The sequence below is a fragment of the Excalfactoria chinensis genome, chromosome 1 (genome assembly GCF_039878825.1).
Source record: "Excalfactoria chinensis isolate bCotChi1 chromosome 1, bCotChi1.hap2, whole genome shotgun sequence".
NCBI classification, from domain to species: domain Eukaryota; kingdom Metazoa; phylum Chordata; class Aves; order Galliformes; family Phasianidae; genus Excalfactoria; species Excalfactoria chinensis.
This window is the reverse complement of record NC_092825.1, coordinates 106,184,900-106,200,717: the sequence shown is the minus strand read 5'-3', so window position 1 is coordinate 106,200,717 and position 15,818 is coordinate 106,184,900. Positions and strand designations below refer to the sequence as shown.

General features: G+C 34.8%; 1 protein-coding gene across 10 annotated transcripts in view; it reads right to left on the bottom strand.

The window, feature by feature from the left end:
• CASK (calcium/calmodulin dependent serine protein kinase) overlaps positions 1 to 15,818 on the bottom strand; it is a 184,160-nt gene that overhangs the window by 34,252 nt on the left and 134,090 nt on the right. For all 10 annotated transcript variants that reach the window (XM_072359465.1, XM_072358958.1, XM_072359297.1 and 7 more), the window contains 3 exons: positions 12,300 to 12,421; positions 3,118 to 3,195; positions 1,795 to 1,875 (listed from right to left, as the gene is read on the bottom strand). In XM_072359465.1, coding sequence (XP_072215566.1) covers positions 1,795 to 1,875; positions 3,118 to 3,195; positions 12,300 to 12,421 — 281 coding nt within the window. The remainder of the gene's footprint in view (positions 1 to 1,794; positions 1,876 to 3,117; positions 3,196 to 12,299; positions 12,422 to 15,818) is intronic.

The following is a 15,818-nucleotide window of genomic DNA, read 5'->3' as shown; positions in this document are numbered from 1 at the left end:
AAACATACTGCAATAGTGATTAAAAAAACATCCCCACGAGATGTATTTCTTAAGAGGAACCCAAGGCAGAAATGGGAACTCATGGCCTCTGTTAGACTCTTAATGTGTTCCCAAGACATTGCTTCGAACATGCATCATGTCATAAAAGATAACTTAATTAACAGTTTAAGTTCACTTTCCTCAAATCAAACTGCAGAAAGGAATTCAGCATTGTAATGGTGGAACAGAATTTCCTTAACTAGAAATGCTCTGCTCCCATTCTTGCCTGTTTTTCCAGTGTTTTAAGACCATCTACATAAATACTATTTCAGTTAAATATTCAAGCATTTTATTTCTTAATTTATTTAGTCTGCCGCTGAGTTGAAACTTGCAACAATTCCTTAAAAACTTCTCTGCTTCCAACTGTACGAATTTAATAATGTTCTGTTTAGAGGTCTGGACTATAAATCTAAGTCAAACTACTTCAGCTAAATCAATTCTAAATTTTGATTTAACTTACAAGTAAACATTCCTAAATAGGAGTCAAATTCTAGTATCTGGAAGCTGTTCACAGTTACCTCAAATAAGATGAGAAAACTACTTGTTCAACTTCACGCACTTGCCTGTACCTGTACTCTCCACCCTTTAATGCTGCATTTCTTATGTATGTCATGGTCTTAAATTTGCTTTGCTTGCCCTGCTTGTCATGTTCCATTTACAGAAGCTAAGTACCAGTTATTCCACAAAGCTCCCTGCATATAATCCTTGTGTTAGGGAAAGTCACATTTCATTATTTTAAACGGACAACAGTGTACAGCAGATCGAACGAAACACTGAGTTTGGAATTCATGACTTTTATCCACAGAATAAACAAAAGAAATCCTTTAACTGCTTTCAAAATACTGACCTTCAGTAACTTGTTATAAAGCAAGGACATCCCTGAACTCAGGCCAATGGCTGCACACAAGTCAGGCAGACACAATAGGAACTGATACGTAATGTCAATTCACTAGATTGTAACAAGCTATTCATTTATTGTAAAATAATGTTAAATGAACTTTAATGTTGCAATGACTTCACAATCTATCATGTTAGAACATACCTTTATCCTAACAAGAATTAGGGAAAAAGAAAAAAAAAAAAAGAATCCCTGCTCTGTCTGTTGATATCCCAAAAGGTTCACTCCTACCTCAACATATCTCCCAGATCCCCCAAAATAGAACACAGCTCTTCACTATGAGTAGGCTTACTACATACTGCAGCCTATAGGCCTTTTCAGTGACCTATGGAAGTGTTCAGCAGCTTAACCAGTCAAGTAATTTTATGCAAGACAAATAACTGCCTGATGCTGTGTAGGAGAAAAAAAAAATTCCTCCTGTATTATCATTATACAAAGCAGTGAAAATATCTAAAATCAGTAATATGTGACTTCTGTTATCAGCACAGCTTTTTTTGCTGCTCACTCTTCTTAATACAGAAGTAATGAGAGCAAAATATTTCAATCAGTCTGCTCTGATGAGAACTGGCTTTCTGAAAAAGCATTCCTAAAATCTGCTGGTTACTTTTGTGACAATTATAAACAACAGGCTCAATATTTTGTGGCCCCACAATAGTGGAGACCAACAGCAGTACTAGCAGTTAACAGTAGTAGCTATTTTGCCAGGTCAACAGATTAGAATCATTTATTAATAGGTATATTGCATTGTAAACAGTTTTGTCACCTGCTGATTCTAGGCAGATGTTAGTGAACTAAATTTTTTAAATAAAATAAATATTTTTCAGAAAAATTAAAGGCAAGGAGTAGTATTTGCTTACCATGAAATGAGGTTGTGTTAAAATACGCTTTAGCTCCTTTGCATCATTGTTTTCTGGGTAACATGAAATTTCTTCCAATACCTGCAAAATACATATGAAAGATAGTCATAGTAACTGACCCTCACGCTGGTCAGTTCTCTGGAAGATTATAAATAATATTTTTGGCAGATAAGGGCATTTGAGACTGTCACCACAAGAAAACAAAACACCTAATTTCAATGTCCTTATTTTCTGAGGCATTAAAGGAATGTGATGGAAACAGCTGCTCCTTTTTTTCAACTGATGGTATTACTTTAACAGCTAAACCTGGAGACAGAAGTAAAGTGCTAACCTATAGGTCACATACATCACCTACCACCAATTGTTACTTTCACACATGATCTCAGTTTATTAAAACAATCACCTTAAAAGCGGAATTAAAAATAGTCATAAGAATGTTATCTGCACAAATTGAATGTTTAAAGACAAGAAGTGCTGCTATCCCACCTTCAAGCTCAAGTTTTTTATAAAATCTGGGCCATGCTTCAGCTTGTTACACTTATCCAGCAGGGTGGAGAAGGAAGAAGTAAGTTCTATCTCCTTTGCCAGCAAATGGATACAGTCACATTGATGTTCAACATGTAATTGCTTGAGCAGCTCCTGGGATTAACTGCTGGGAAATATTCTACAGAACTTTGTGGTTTTCATCACTGTGACTTCAGTTATTTCACTGTTTTAAAGTCTTTCTGTCCATTGTATTTTAAGAACACTGTAAACATATTTTTCTATGACTTCATCCCCCTCAACTACATTTATTCCTACTGACAACAGATAATACAACTATTTCTTTTATTTTACTATTTGCCAGGTGTAAGAAAATCTGTAGTCTTTATCTTTTGTAACAATGGGCCAATTTTACTGTACCTCTAGGTTTATACTTCTTGAAATCATTCATGCTACTCTTCTTTTTCCCCAATTTAAAGAAGCCGATGCCTAGTAATATATCTAATTTTTGTGCAGAAGTTGAATCAGACTTTTGCTGCAGAGATTTATATTGAAAGTAAAATATACTGCATTAACCTAATGAGTATTCCATTTTAATACTGATAGTGCTGCAACAAAAGTTAAACGATGAAACTGAATAATACATCTATATAATCCTTACAGATACAATGGAATTCTACAAGTTTATGTAACATGTTATGAAACTTAAGCAAGCAGTGGTAGAATTCCAGAATAACTCAGATTATGAGGGAGGATACGTATCTTAATAAAAATAAAAACTACTGCATGTTGTATACAATAAAACATTCTAGGTTAAAATATATATATTTGAACTATTACCTCTTTGGCTCTCTGTACAGCATCACTTGGAGGATTCCTGATCTGTGGTGAAGATTTTGTGTTTATTTTGTCATAAAGCTGTAAGAACAAGAAAACAAACTATTGAAATCATATGCTACTTTATATAAAGTAATGATGAGTTCTAATAATATCCGGTTTATGTTACCATGATAAAGATGATAGTTGAGCTGCAAGTTCCACGGCTGTTTTGTATATAAAATCTAGCAGCCTAGGGTTTTGGCCTTTCATTTTTAAACATTTCCTGATTTGAACAGTGCCATACACCCAGAGTTTGTACGATGACATGGGAAAGTTCGGGAGGTTAAGGGATTCTGCAAACCTCCCATGCTTTTGGAGCAGATTTACAAAAACTATGTACTCTTTAACCAGAAGTGGTCTATGAATCCTGAATAAATACATCATACAATCCACTATAAAATCAAATTAAACTGCATATTCTACTTCTCTCAATAGATCAACCATCAAACACCGTAAACAATATCTTAAGTAAAGCTCAAAGTATGGGAAAATACTCTTGAAGACAGAAAGTTACAAAAACCCAAGTCTTTGAAAGAGAGAAAAAGAAACTGTTCCAAGAAAAACATTCACAAAAGACTACTATCCTTCAAATAGAAAATTCTGGTTCCTACAACATAATACGGTTCCTACAATATAAAGATGGTTACACCTGTAATCGTTTTTGGTTAACCAATTTACAATCGTTTTTGTTAGATGAGATAAAAGACATCTATTTTCAGGATATTAGAGACATTTCTTTCACAGATAGGCTGGTGATATTCTGGGACAAAAAGTGCAGCTTTCCTCTCAGACCTAACAGCCCCATTGGCTGGCAGAGACAGACCTTCAATGCCTAAAACTGTCAAGCCACAGAAATGCTTTCATATGCCTTTGTCACATACAACACCATTAAGTTTTAGAAGTCAGATAAACTGCAATGCATACAAAAGCAACTAAGCCTTCCTTGTGGTCCAACGCAAATGTTGAACATTAAATAAATAAATACAAAAAGAGTGAATGGTGTCACTTCCCCCAAAAAACACTGCTCAGAGGACAGTTATACCTCTGTCTTGCAGAAAGAAAAGAGAAATCAGGATAAATCAGTTTATTTCAAATACAGCTTCACCGTCTGCTACCAAAACATTGCTATACTTAGTATCCTCAGTAGTCTCAGTGATCACACTGCTGAAGTTCTTAAAAGCAAAACTTCCTGTTATTTGATAGTTTAAGAGAAAACTCAGTTCTATGCACAATTATTTGTATTTACCTTTTCCTAAATAAATAAATATAATCCATCAAAACTCCATCAACCCCAAATTACTAGGTTTCATATTTACACACCTGTTAAGAAAACACAGCAAGTTTCAGCTGTATACTTATTGAAGTGAAGGATGACTTGCTGAAAATGCATGACAAGCAGCACGATTATTTAACATCCACAGTAAAAATGAAGATGTATGATAAAAATAAGTATCTTTTCAGCTCTGGTTATCTTACTGTCGGTTTTTTTGATACCAAAAATAACAGAAAACACAATGAAAAATCCCAAGAAAAAAATGAAATTAGCACTCAGTCTGTTTTAACAAATTAAGGAGGAAAAAGAGGCAAAGTTAACTCAAGTTGTACTCCTCCTCTTTACTATTTTAATACTTGAAGGGTATGCAGTACTCTTTTACAACACATACTGTATGGTATGAAACAGAAATCAAAGAAGACAATTGTAAAATGCCACAGCAAATGAAACCTTAAGAATTCCCAGGATTTTGAGCACTTGGCATCTCAGTCTCACTCCACAATCTGAATTTTCAGCACTTGTCACCCAGAAAATTACCAAAATTAAGCACTTGCTCTAAAGTTTAACAGTCACAACCAATACTATCACAAATCTTGATATGAAAACATAAACTAGCACTATAATTAACAGAATAAAACTGCTTCTTAAAAGCTTTGCTTTTAATTTTGCATGCTATAAAACAAATGCTATGCACATCTACAACCAGTCAAGAAGCACCGTCATTATTAGTTTACCAGCTTTCTTCTCAGGAGTCAAGACATTTGTCTTCTGTCTGTAAAGCAGGAGTCTGTTTCTTCTGATATGAAAAAGTAGACAGCGCAGAAGCCTAATCCACAATCAGGCAGGCAAGACAAAACAACAAATTCTTCTCTTCTGACTACTTTTTCAGATGTGCACAGATTCCTTTTTAACCCTTCCCTGTAACAGAAGTCAGAATACTGTCCAAACACAATCCCCATTTTACCTCACACTCAGAAATGAGGTACTGGAAATTTAATCCCACTGTATGGTCTAATTTTAAATGCAATCAATGTTTGACTATATGGAAAAATCACTAAATATTTTTATCTATCCAGAATTTGGAAGTTTCTTTGATGTAAAGGAGAAACTTTTCTTAAAACATGACCTATTGAACTGCTGGGATATTAAAAAAAAACAACATAATTTTTAAAGAGAAATACACATTTTGTGAGGAGCTGGTTATAATCCAAACAGACAGTGGGCTGCCAGCCTGAAATATTAAAACCTTGAAAGAAACATCTATAAATAATTATTAAAACACGTGTCCTTACATATCTGACTTTTCCTTTCTGAATGATATGCTTAACATTACTGTGTTTTTCTCCCTTTTTTAGTAGTGACACAGAAGTACTGATAGTATTCAATTATTTCACCCTTCAGAATCACACAAGACATTATTACCTTGTGCTCATTTTCAGGTGCCCCTAAAATGTGAAGAGCCTTCTTTTCTCCACTGACTCCCTTAGCTATCTCATTCATGCATAATTCATGCATAATCAATCCAGACTCCAGTATCTAACAGCATTAGATTTCTGTGCTTTATCCTGAAGATTGATTCCCTGATGAAGTAAAGTAGGACTCCAGTCTAGTGATTTGCCTCAGAGCTTAAGAAAACTTACATTAATGATCATCACAAAAACTCCATTGACTGTGAAAGGAGCAGCTCTCAAGAAATAACAGCAGCTTCTAAAAGGTACGCCAGACAGTACATGTAGATGGCTTGCCAATTGGACAGGTTGCAAAATTTGACATCATATCACGTAGGAAAGCATATGTTTTCTTGAACTAGAAAATGTGTTAAGCAAAGCCAGGGATTGAATTATCTTAAATAAACACATGCAACAATTTAAACCATTCTGGTAAAAAAAACCCAACCAAATGAACAACCGAATAAATAAATAAATAAATAATCCCCAATCACCTTTAGATTTAACTACACCAAAGACTGAAAGAAATAAACTTAATGTGAGGCAATGTTACTGCTTTCACTTAGTATCAACAGAACGAGCACAATGTGAAAATCAACACAATGAAATCCTTTAGTCCCAATAAAAAGAAAACACCACACACTTAATTCTGGGATGTACCCATGGCAGTAGTGTAAAAGACATGGGTAGTTATTATATAGTTCAAAAAAGTATCATATGATACCCTCCTACATTATTATTTCTTTGAGAATTACTCTTCCAAGTGGATATAAAACAATGCAAAAAATCTGAGTGAAGAGCAATAAAGCCACGAAATTTTAGAAAACATCATTATGGGAACATACTCAATGAATTAAGTCTTATCTAACAGAAAGTACTGAAGGAGAGTAAAACAATCAAAACATGCTACCAGCTTTCTAATCAAGGAAATGTCAGTGATCAGTTCTTCAATTTCATTGATAACAAAATAAGAAAAAATTTTCATAATGTGTACCAGGGATGCAAGAAAAAAATTATGTCTAGAAAGTTAATGAAGCATTGAAATGAGCTACTGTGAGGAAGGAAGGAATTCCCTTTACTGCATTTTTTAACAACATGTTAGCAAAGCATCAGTTGAAACCCCTTCCAATTCTATTTCTATGTGTTCACCTTTGATACTCTCTACAGAATAACCTACATCCTCTTCTTACCCCCATATTTAAAAATGGGCTAGCGATCTATAGTGTAAGTATAGATACAGGTAAGCCTAAATGGGTGACACTAACTGTATTTTGCAATAGGGGGTCTCAATGTTGAGGTTACAAACATTTTTGTTTCCCCCTATCCATGTAAGTCTCTTGTAATGACATACTGAGAATTAAAATATAATGCAGTGAGCTCATTTGGAAAGAAAACAGTCAATGTATATCAGCCAACTGCTTGAATGAACAGAAGCAGGATGTAGGGAGGCCTGACAGACTTCAAAGGCAGAAGCATATTTTACTGAGACATTACTACATTGCCCTTGGGTATCTTAGACTTATTGTAGACTAAGTGCAAACTGAGATAAAAGTCTGAAGAAAACTTGCAACACCAGCAAAGTGGAGATGCTACCAAACATTTGCAGACCATATCCTAGACACTGCAGCATTTATTTTTGACACTTGTCAAAGTAAGCCCCAAGCTCTCAGAGAAAGAAAATTGTCTGGGAATACTAAGTTTTATCAGAAAAAAAAAAGGTAGCCCTTATGCTTAAAAACTGAAACTAATCTGAATCATACCCAACAACAAGTACAACAAAAAGAATTAAAGAGAATATGCAAAGTCAAATACAACAATGATCCTCTGTACCTTAAAACAGTATCAGTGATGTTATCTAAATATTCCACAAGCATGAGGAATGTCCTTTAGTGTTCTCTGACAGATGTGGGCCTAACACCATAAAATTACACTGTAATCACAGGATTTTTTAGATTCAATATACTAAAAAAGATGTGCAAGTAAATGCTTTTGGAATAAGACAATGCTAGTTGCACAGACACACATATGTGCACATACACAATGACACACTCAATGCTGGAGACATAACATTAGGCCAACAGGAATGGGCTAAAAAGTGCTATCCTCATTCTACATATGCATTTTTAAGCTGTATTTCTCTTGGAGATTCACCATATCAGTACTATGCCTATAAATATTCAGAAGTGACAGAACTTTAGTTAGAAAGAAGACAAGTTAAGTGCAACACAACAACTGTTGCAGTGCCTTGAAACCCAACCCAGAATTTTGCAGTTGTAAAGTGATGGATACACACACTTCTCAAATAAAATAAAATAAAAATCATAATCGACATAAATGTAGGTTTTAGATCTTATTTGCATTAGTCTTGTGTTTAAGAGACCTCATCACACATCAATATTATATATATTAACAAAGTACAGAACAATAATGGTTTCTGCTCTGGAGGCTACCTATAACGGATTATCTCTATAAAATTGTAAAACAGAGAAACAAGAAGAGCAAGAAAACAATGAGATGATGCTGAATGGCAGGATGATATACAACATACCCCGAGAACACAGAAAATAAAATTCAAATATATGAAGTTGAAAATTGAAGATATTTTAGAGAACAAAACAATGCAGAAGACATTCTAGAATTGTCTCTGCTTCTAGTACTCTTTCAAATATGGCCTTTGGGACAATTTACCTTTTAGAGAAAAAATACACTCTGCTGGTGATGAGGATTCAGCCCACTTACTGAGAGAATTCTTCCAACAGTTCTCCCTAAGGCTTGGTTGCTGCTCCTGCTATTCTACTTGGGAAATGAGTTTCCACTGCAGTGTGGGAGACAGGCCCTCCCACTCCCTCTGGCTGAGTGTGCTGCCTCTGCTGGTCTAGGATAAAAGCCAGATCTGGTTCCCCAAATAGCAAGGTGTTCTCCTGCCAACAGTTTATTTCTTTCTTTTCTCTAATCAAGTATTTTCCATTTGCTTTTGTCTAACAAACATATCAATTATAATATAATTAAAAATAGGAAATCAAGGTGATCAAAGAATAAGAAAGGTTTATTTCCTGTATGCATAGAGGGAGTTTGGCAAGATATCTAGTGCGAATACACTGTCTGATTTACATTTGGGACAGAAATGCATTCATATTTCACTAAAACATATTCCACTTATTAGTTCTAGCATTATCAGTATTCAGGAGAGTAAGTACAAATCATGTTCCAAAAAACCTGAACCACATTGTGTGCTTCACATAGAAAGCCATAGTTAAAGGAAAACACAGAAAAATGAGACAATAAAGGAAAATATTTAAGCTTTCTAGCCTCAGCCTGAAAATAGAAATACCTTTTGCTTTGCTTTTCTAAAGTGTATAGCAGAATTTTCAAATTAACACACTTTGCTCAGAAAATAGCAAAGGAGGAGTAAATACATGGAGAGTTTCAAATATTTTCAAATAGAGAATTGGAGTGCCAGTCACGGTGGGGCACTTTAATACACTTTCATACACTTGAATATGAGACATTCAAACATCCTCATCCTGCCAACATCCAACACTGAGTGGGTAAATAGAACAAAACAAAATAAACACGGTTGGAAGTTTAAGCCAACGATGTAAGAGGCTAAACTGAGAACCCAACAGCATTCTTTTTAGCAGAAGCAAAAGTATGTTTCCTTAAAAGTCTGGACTCCAGGACTGAATCTGTTCAGATGACCGAGTTCAAAAGAAATATTAAGGGAATTCTGAGATGTGCATGCACGCATGTTCCTTTGATACGTTACCATTAGCAGCAGAGGCTAGCAGACACAAAAAAAGAGATTCTCTTGAAAAATCAATATACCTTAAATATATCCACCATGAATAAAAATTCATCTCTAAGGGGAAGAAGTGGCTACACATAAATGTATGTTTCATATAACTACACCAAAAATCAGCAGTTTCATTACATTTAAGTAAAGCTTTATGCATGTAATATATTACACTGGAAGGTAAAATAAAATTTCTTCAAAACTCATGATGCTTTCACTGCAGATACATTTACAGAAATAATACTTACCTTAAATATTCCATCTATGAAAATAATGCAACTTCTTAAACTAACCGCCAAAATTTACCAGCCTAGAGCACTATCTGACTGAGGACAGAGAGACAGAGACAAAGCTAGCAGCAAAGAGAGGCCCCCAGTCACACAAAAGCTGATATTGTTCTCCTGCTGAGCAAAAATCTCACTTGTAAATTAAACGACATCTGCATTCAGAATCACCCACAGAAACTGTCCCTGGAGAGGTGACCAAACTACTTGACTCAACAGTTGAGAAAGATAGCAGCCTCTAGTTTTGCTTTTTCGCAAACTTGGCATCCTTTGATGTATTAATAGAAAACACAGTTTGTTAAGACCTTCCTCCTTGAAGCCCAGTATACTTTTCAAAACAAATGATCATTAATTAACTTTTTTGGTCACGACACAGAAAATAGCCCAACACAAAAGCCTCCAGAATCAGTAATCTCCTCACATTCATTTCTAACTTTGTGACCGGTACTGCTGGCAAAAAACAGCAAGGCGTCCTTGGATCTTAAACATGAAAGTCAATCAAAAAAACTTAAATAATTTTGTACGTTTTAAAAAATCTGTCAGTGATGATAAAAGGCTGTTCCACTACTCCAATTTAACTTCTTTTCTTCATAAAGTTATTTATATCCTTCACTTCATTATGTTCTCCGTGAGCTAAACTGGATACCAAAATGAAAAAATCAATAGATTTATATATCCCTAAACCCAGAAATTTCTAAGTTCCAAACAGGAATGTCATACAGCATTCACAATTATGATCATCAGATTTCTAAAAGGAGTGTGAAAAAGCACCTGTCCAATCCAAAGCTATTCTTTTACTTTATAAGAAATAACATCTATTAAACTAGCATATATACATATATATATATCTCCTAATAAATACACTTATTTCTAGGTCTCTTTTTTTTTTTTTTTTTTTTACTCTCCCTTGTGAACAAAATTAAGATTTTAAGAATCAACTGTTTAACTTTTGTACAGTAAAAAAATCCCAAACAATCCCAAAAACATTCTACTCAGAATTACGTAACAGTCGTGTGATGAAAATATTTAATAAGATCACATAAGGATATGCGGGTATATTGAAGGACTGGGCCCAGAGAGAACATATATTACTTTGTAAGCAAATGTCACCTTTTCCTCCTTTGTTTTGAACTGCTTTGGCACCCAAGTTGAAAGAGTCTTATGACAGTTAATCAAAGTAGATAAAAATAAATCAATTAAAATCAATGGGATGATAAGGATCTCCATTTCTATGGCTTTCAGTCCTGCTTTCTACAGCTTTCAGAAATGCACCTCAGTTAATGATTCACTGACATAATCAACTTTGTGGTTTATTATCCAGAAAAAAACAAACGAACTTATGCTCTTAATACAAAGATTATTATTATTATTATTATTATTCCCAGAAAAAAAATGTGTTAGTTCAGCAGCAAAAGAAGGCATTTCTGCTGAAGGAATGATCTATCATCATGCGCCTAATCTAAAAATAAGAATAACTCTTGAGAAAGAGTAGGAACATGAGAACAAATCTAACTGCAGTAGAAGGCCAAGAAAGAGGAACAGCAGTTTTTAGTGCAAAGTGACAGCCACAACTTCATGATGGTATAGAAAATTCCTACATATTGGAATATAATGCTTCACAGGTGACTTGTTCAGGTGGCCTTGTTAGCCTCAGATATTTTGAAAGGAATAAACTGTTTCCCAAACAGAACTTCATTCAAATACAAATGATGAATTTTTCAGAGTTCAGAGAGAAACTGGCATAGCATTAACACATAAGAAGAAGTTAAAGCTCCCTCTAGTTACTGAAACATAACCTTCTCTTTCAAATAATAGTCTGTATCTCACTTCAGTCTTTCACATGCAACTGCTACTGTAAACAGAAAAAAGCAAAACCATCACAGAAGCCTGAGTTAATGCTTATAAGATCTATCACTCAGCAAAATACTTCCACTAAGGCCATGTAGTTTAAAAAAACCAAGAGATTACATTATGATATAAGATATAATAATCATAGAATCAGTTAGAACTGATTCCATATAGACACAGAAGCCAATGAAAACTTGCTTCTGAATTTGTCCTTCCCAGAAGGTCTTGGAATTGAATGTGAGGGATGAACTATAACCTTGCAGTGATGTTGAAGGTCCCTGTTGAAGTCAATAGTTGAAGCTGAGGAAACAGCTCTACCTCAAAATTGTATGTTTTCACAAATTCACACATTTTTCAGAGATAGTACAGTATGTTCACTTATTAGGTCTGCTTAGTTAAGAACTATTAAGAAATATAAATCGGATTTCTGTATGTGACTAACAAAATATTGTCCAATGAACAACAGATACAGAAACTGCTTATCCAAGAAAACTTACATCTAGTAGCGTGTGAAGATGTTGATCCTGGAAAACACTGTGAAGAAAATCTAAGTCTTTTTCACTGCAATCTGTAAGTGCATGAATTTCCTCCAGGCTGTCCAGCACCTGTGAGACTGCTCCTGTGGGGCAATAAACAGGAGGAAAAGAAAATCAATACAGCATAGACGCACAGTAAACTGAAGTTCTGAAATGGAAATTCACTTAGTCTGACAGGAACTTAAAAAAGTCACAGTCTTATAGCAAAACACATCAAATAAACTTCAGTATAACAATAGTACCCACTCATAGTGCAATTATTCTTAAGAACTGGTTTAACTGAAGAGAGGTCAAAACCTTCCTTTATTAAGCTTTGCTTGGATTTTTTTAGGGTGGCTTCCAACAATGTCTTATGAAGTCACTTGGATTATCTGTGCAACTGTGAGTCTAATCATTTTTACTCCAGCCTTTCCTTTCTTCAGTTTTTTGATTATTGGCCCAACTCAAATACGTATTCCAAACTGGTAGAAATTTCAGGAAAAAAAAAACACAACAATGCTTTCACAAATTTGTTTTAAAATCAGCATCTGTATAAAGGAAGGAAGGAAGACCTGGCTGCTGTGTCCTCTGGAGTAGGAAAAAAAAAAAGGCTGTAACATTAGCTCAGTTTTTTGTTCAGTTTGTTCTGTTTGTCTTAGTACCTCAGACCCAGATAAAACAATTACTATGTTTCAAGTCATAGGAAGATGGGATGATATTTAATGGGTAAGCGTGAAAGGAGAAATGAGGTATACAGGGACATAATGGAGAATTAAGAAGCATTATGGAAGGTGAAAATCCACGAGGAAAGTTGAACTCATAGTTGGAAAGGATTAAGAAACACAACATAAATCCACCGAAAAACAGTCCATTTTGGTTCTTTGTGAAATACCTCCTCTCAAAAATCAGGTATCGATTATAGCTACCACTTGTGTGCACTACAAGAATGCAAATCCTGGCTTGTCTAAACACCTACAGCTCATGTCTTCAGATTTTCCACAGTGCTATGAGCAACAGGAAAGACAGTATCTTATTTAGTGTTAGCCTGCAAAAATGTCAGCACCTGACAGTATACTGCTGAATGCTTTGTGAAAAATAAATCCTTAACTCTGGATACAAAATTCTACACACTGCATTCAGCAATTTCTTATTAATGTATTTCTTTTGTTTACTTACTTATTTGCCAGTGTCCTGTTGCCATAAGAGTCAGATAATAAATAAAATTCTAAAAAAAAAAAAGCTGTATTTCTTGAAATTCCACCTCCTATTACATTAACACTTTTTTCCAGCCTTCCGTACCTTAGGCCCTTTTGTCATTTCATTTTCAAAAAGTTTCAGCTTTAATAAAAGCAAAAAAACCAGCTTTCTTCCAAACACGCAAAAAGTCAAACTGAATTCAGTTTTTTCTCAGAAAACTGTGAAAACTTGGAATAAAGTTAATGAAATGCACAACTATGCAAGCTCTGTGACCTGAGTGCTCAGAAAGATGAACAAATTACAAATATTGAAAACTTTATATTCTAAAAAAAGAATAAAAAAACCTTTATATTCTAAAAAATTTTATATTTACTAAAAAAATTCAACCTAAGGTGTATAGGAAACTGGTAATCACAGCCTGAACCTCTGATTAATCAGCTTAGGCAAGTGTTGGGTCAGCTGTGGGAGCACAGGTGAGGGTAATTCAGCTGTGCTCCTGAAAGGGGTGGAGCTTGACTCCACCTCTTCTAGACTTCATTTAAGGGCTGACCACCACTAAGGGAGCATCTCTTGGTGACTGTTCCTCTGTGGAGATTACCTTAGTGTTTTCTGGCCAGACTGAAGGCATCTATACTGGTGAGTTTTTCCTATAGACAACCTTTTGGATATTTATCACCATCCTTCTTGTATTACTACCATCTCTGTATTATTTTCACTTTACACTAAGGTTCTTCTCTGTTACTGAACAGCAAGGTTGCAAGTTATGGGACATGAGCAGTAAGACTTAATTCTCTGCCATGGGATGTGTCTCACTGCTTTTTTGCGGCTGATTTATCAGTGCAAGTTATGTTCCTCAAAAAAGCGGTGGCTTCATCTTAAGGAATAAGGTATTGTAGCTGATGGACACTGGATCTGGTGTGCCAAAGAGGAGAAAAATCTGCTGCATCTTTGACAGTGAAAAATCATGTTCAGCTGAAAGGAATCTTCCTTACTCTTCTATCTGTACTACACCTTGTACACTGGGAGACACAGCAGGAAAAGTACAAAGGAAATACAAGGACCTGGTGCTGGTAAGAGCAAAGAGATACTCACAACTAAGCCTCAAGGGTATGGAATAAACTTATTACCTAAGGACAAAATGATGTTGTGCTTAGTTCTTTCTAACATTTTCAGGATATCCATTATAGGTTGATGGACTTAAGAGATTCTCAAGCCTAAAGGATAGTGCTTGACTTTCTAGAATGCGATTAGCAGAAAGCAACTTATAAGAGTTTATTTTTATTTCTGTTCTTGCCAAGCTCGGATTTTAAATTGACTATTTTCTAGCAAAATTTTGCTTTCCAGGCTCAAAGCTCTTTCCATCTATTTGGAGTTTCTACTTTAAGGAAAACTTGAGAGAAGATACAATTCAAACGCACAGATATTTCAGAGTCTCATGACACTTCCTGAAAGTGCTCATAATCACAAGAACTGGAGCCAGAACCAGTAAGTATGCTAGATGCTGTCTTTTTTCACTTGCAAATGACTGAATATTCTGGACCATCTTATTGTTTATTTGACAGTAATATTTAACCTAGAATGTGATTATTATGGAATCAGATTCCACAAGTGTGGCCTTTCAGAAGGAAATAAAAGTTACATTCTAATATTGCATCTGAAAAGCCTTTTGAGTATCTGGAAACTGCAGAACACTTAACATTGAGCTCTTGTTTCTTTTCGTGCCCACTGACTGCATTGACTAGGTGGCTGTAGTAGAAAGTTTTCAAGAATATCCTTAACAACTTTGATGTCAAGTTCTGATAGTGACTTTGCTAATCTCTCAAAATTACAGATTCAGTAGGTTTTTTTTATTGTTGTTTGTTTCCTACAGTCTTGTGGTTTATCTGCTACCGTATCTTTCAACATCGTCATACATTTACACATCATGGTATACATTTGCCTGAGCAAATGGCATAACAGTAATGGACTGACAGCGTATTATTGTTTAAAATAGTGACAGAATGTTTCTACAGGCACCTCTCTGAACATCTAGCTCTGTTATAAACACTTAGTTAAAGGCCTAACAATACCATTCAGATAAAAGATACTAAATAAAACACAACAATTTCTGTGGAACATTCATCCCCAAAAAAATTCTCCAGAATTAAAATTTCATCTCTTTTCATAACTGAAAATGCAGCCATTTTAGCATCAGCATAGAGAATGAAAGACTTACATACTTATACAATCCAAAGCTTAGATTTCAAATAATCTATACCAGTTAGACTCTACATGTGAAAAATTAGAAAGAAAATATAAATATTA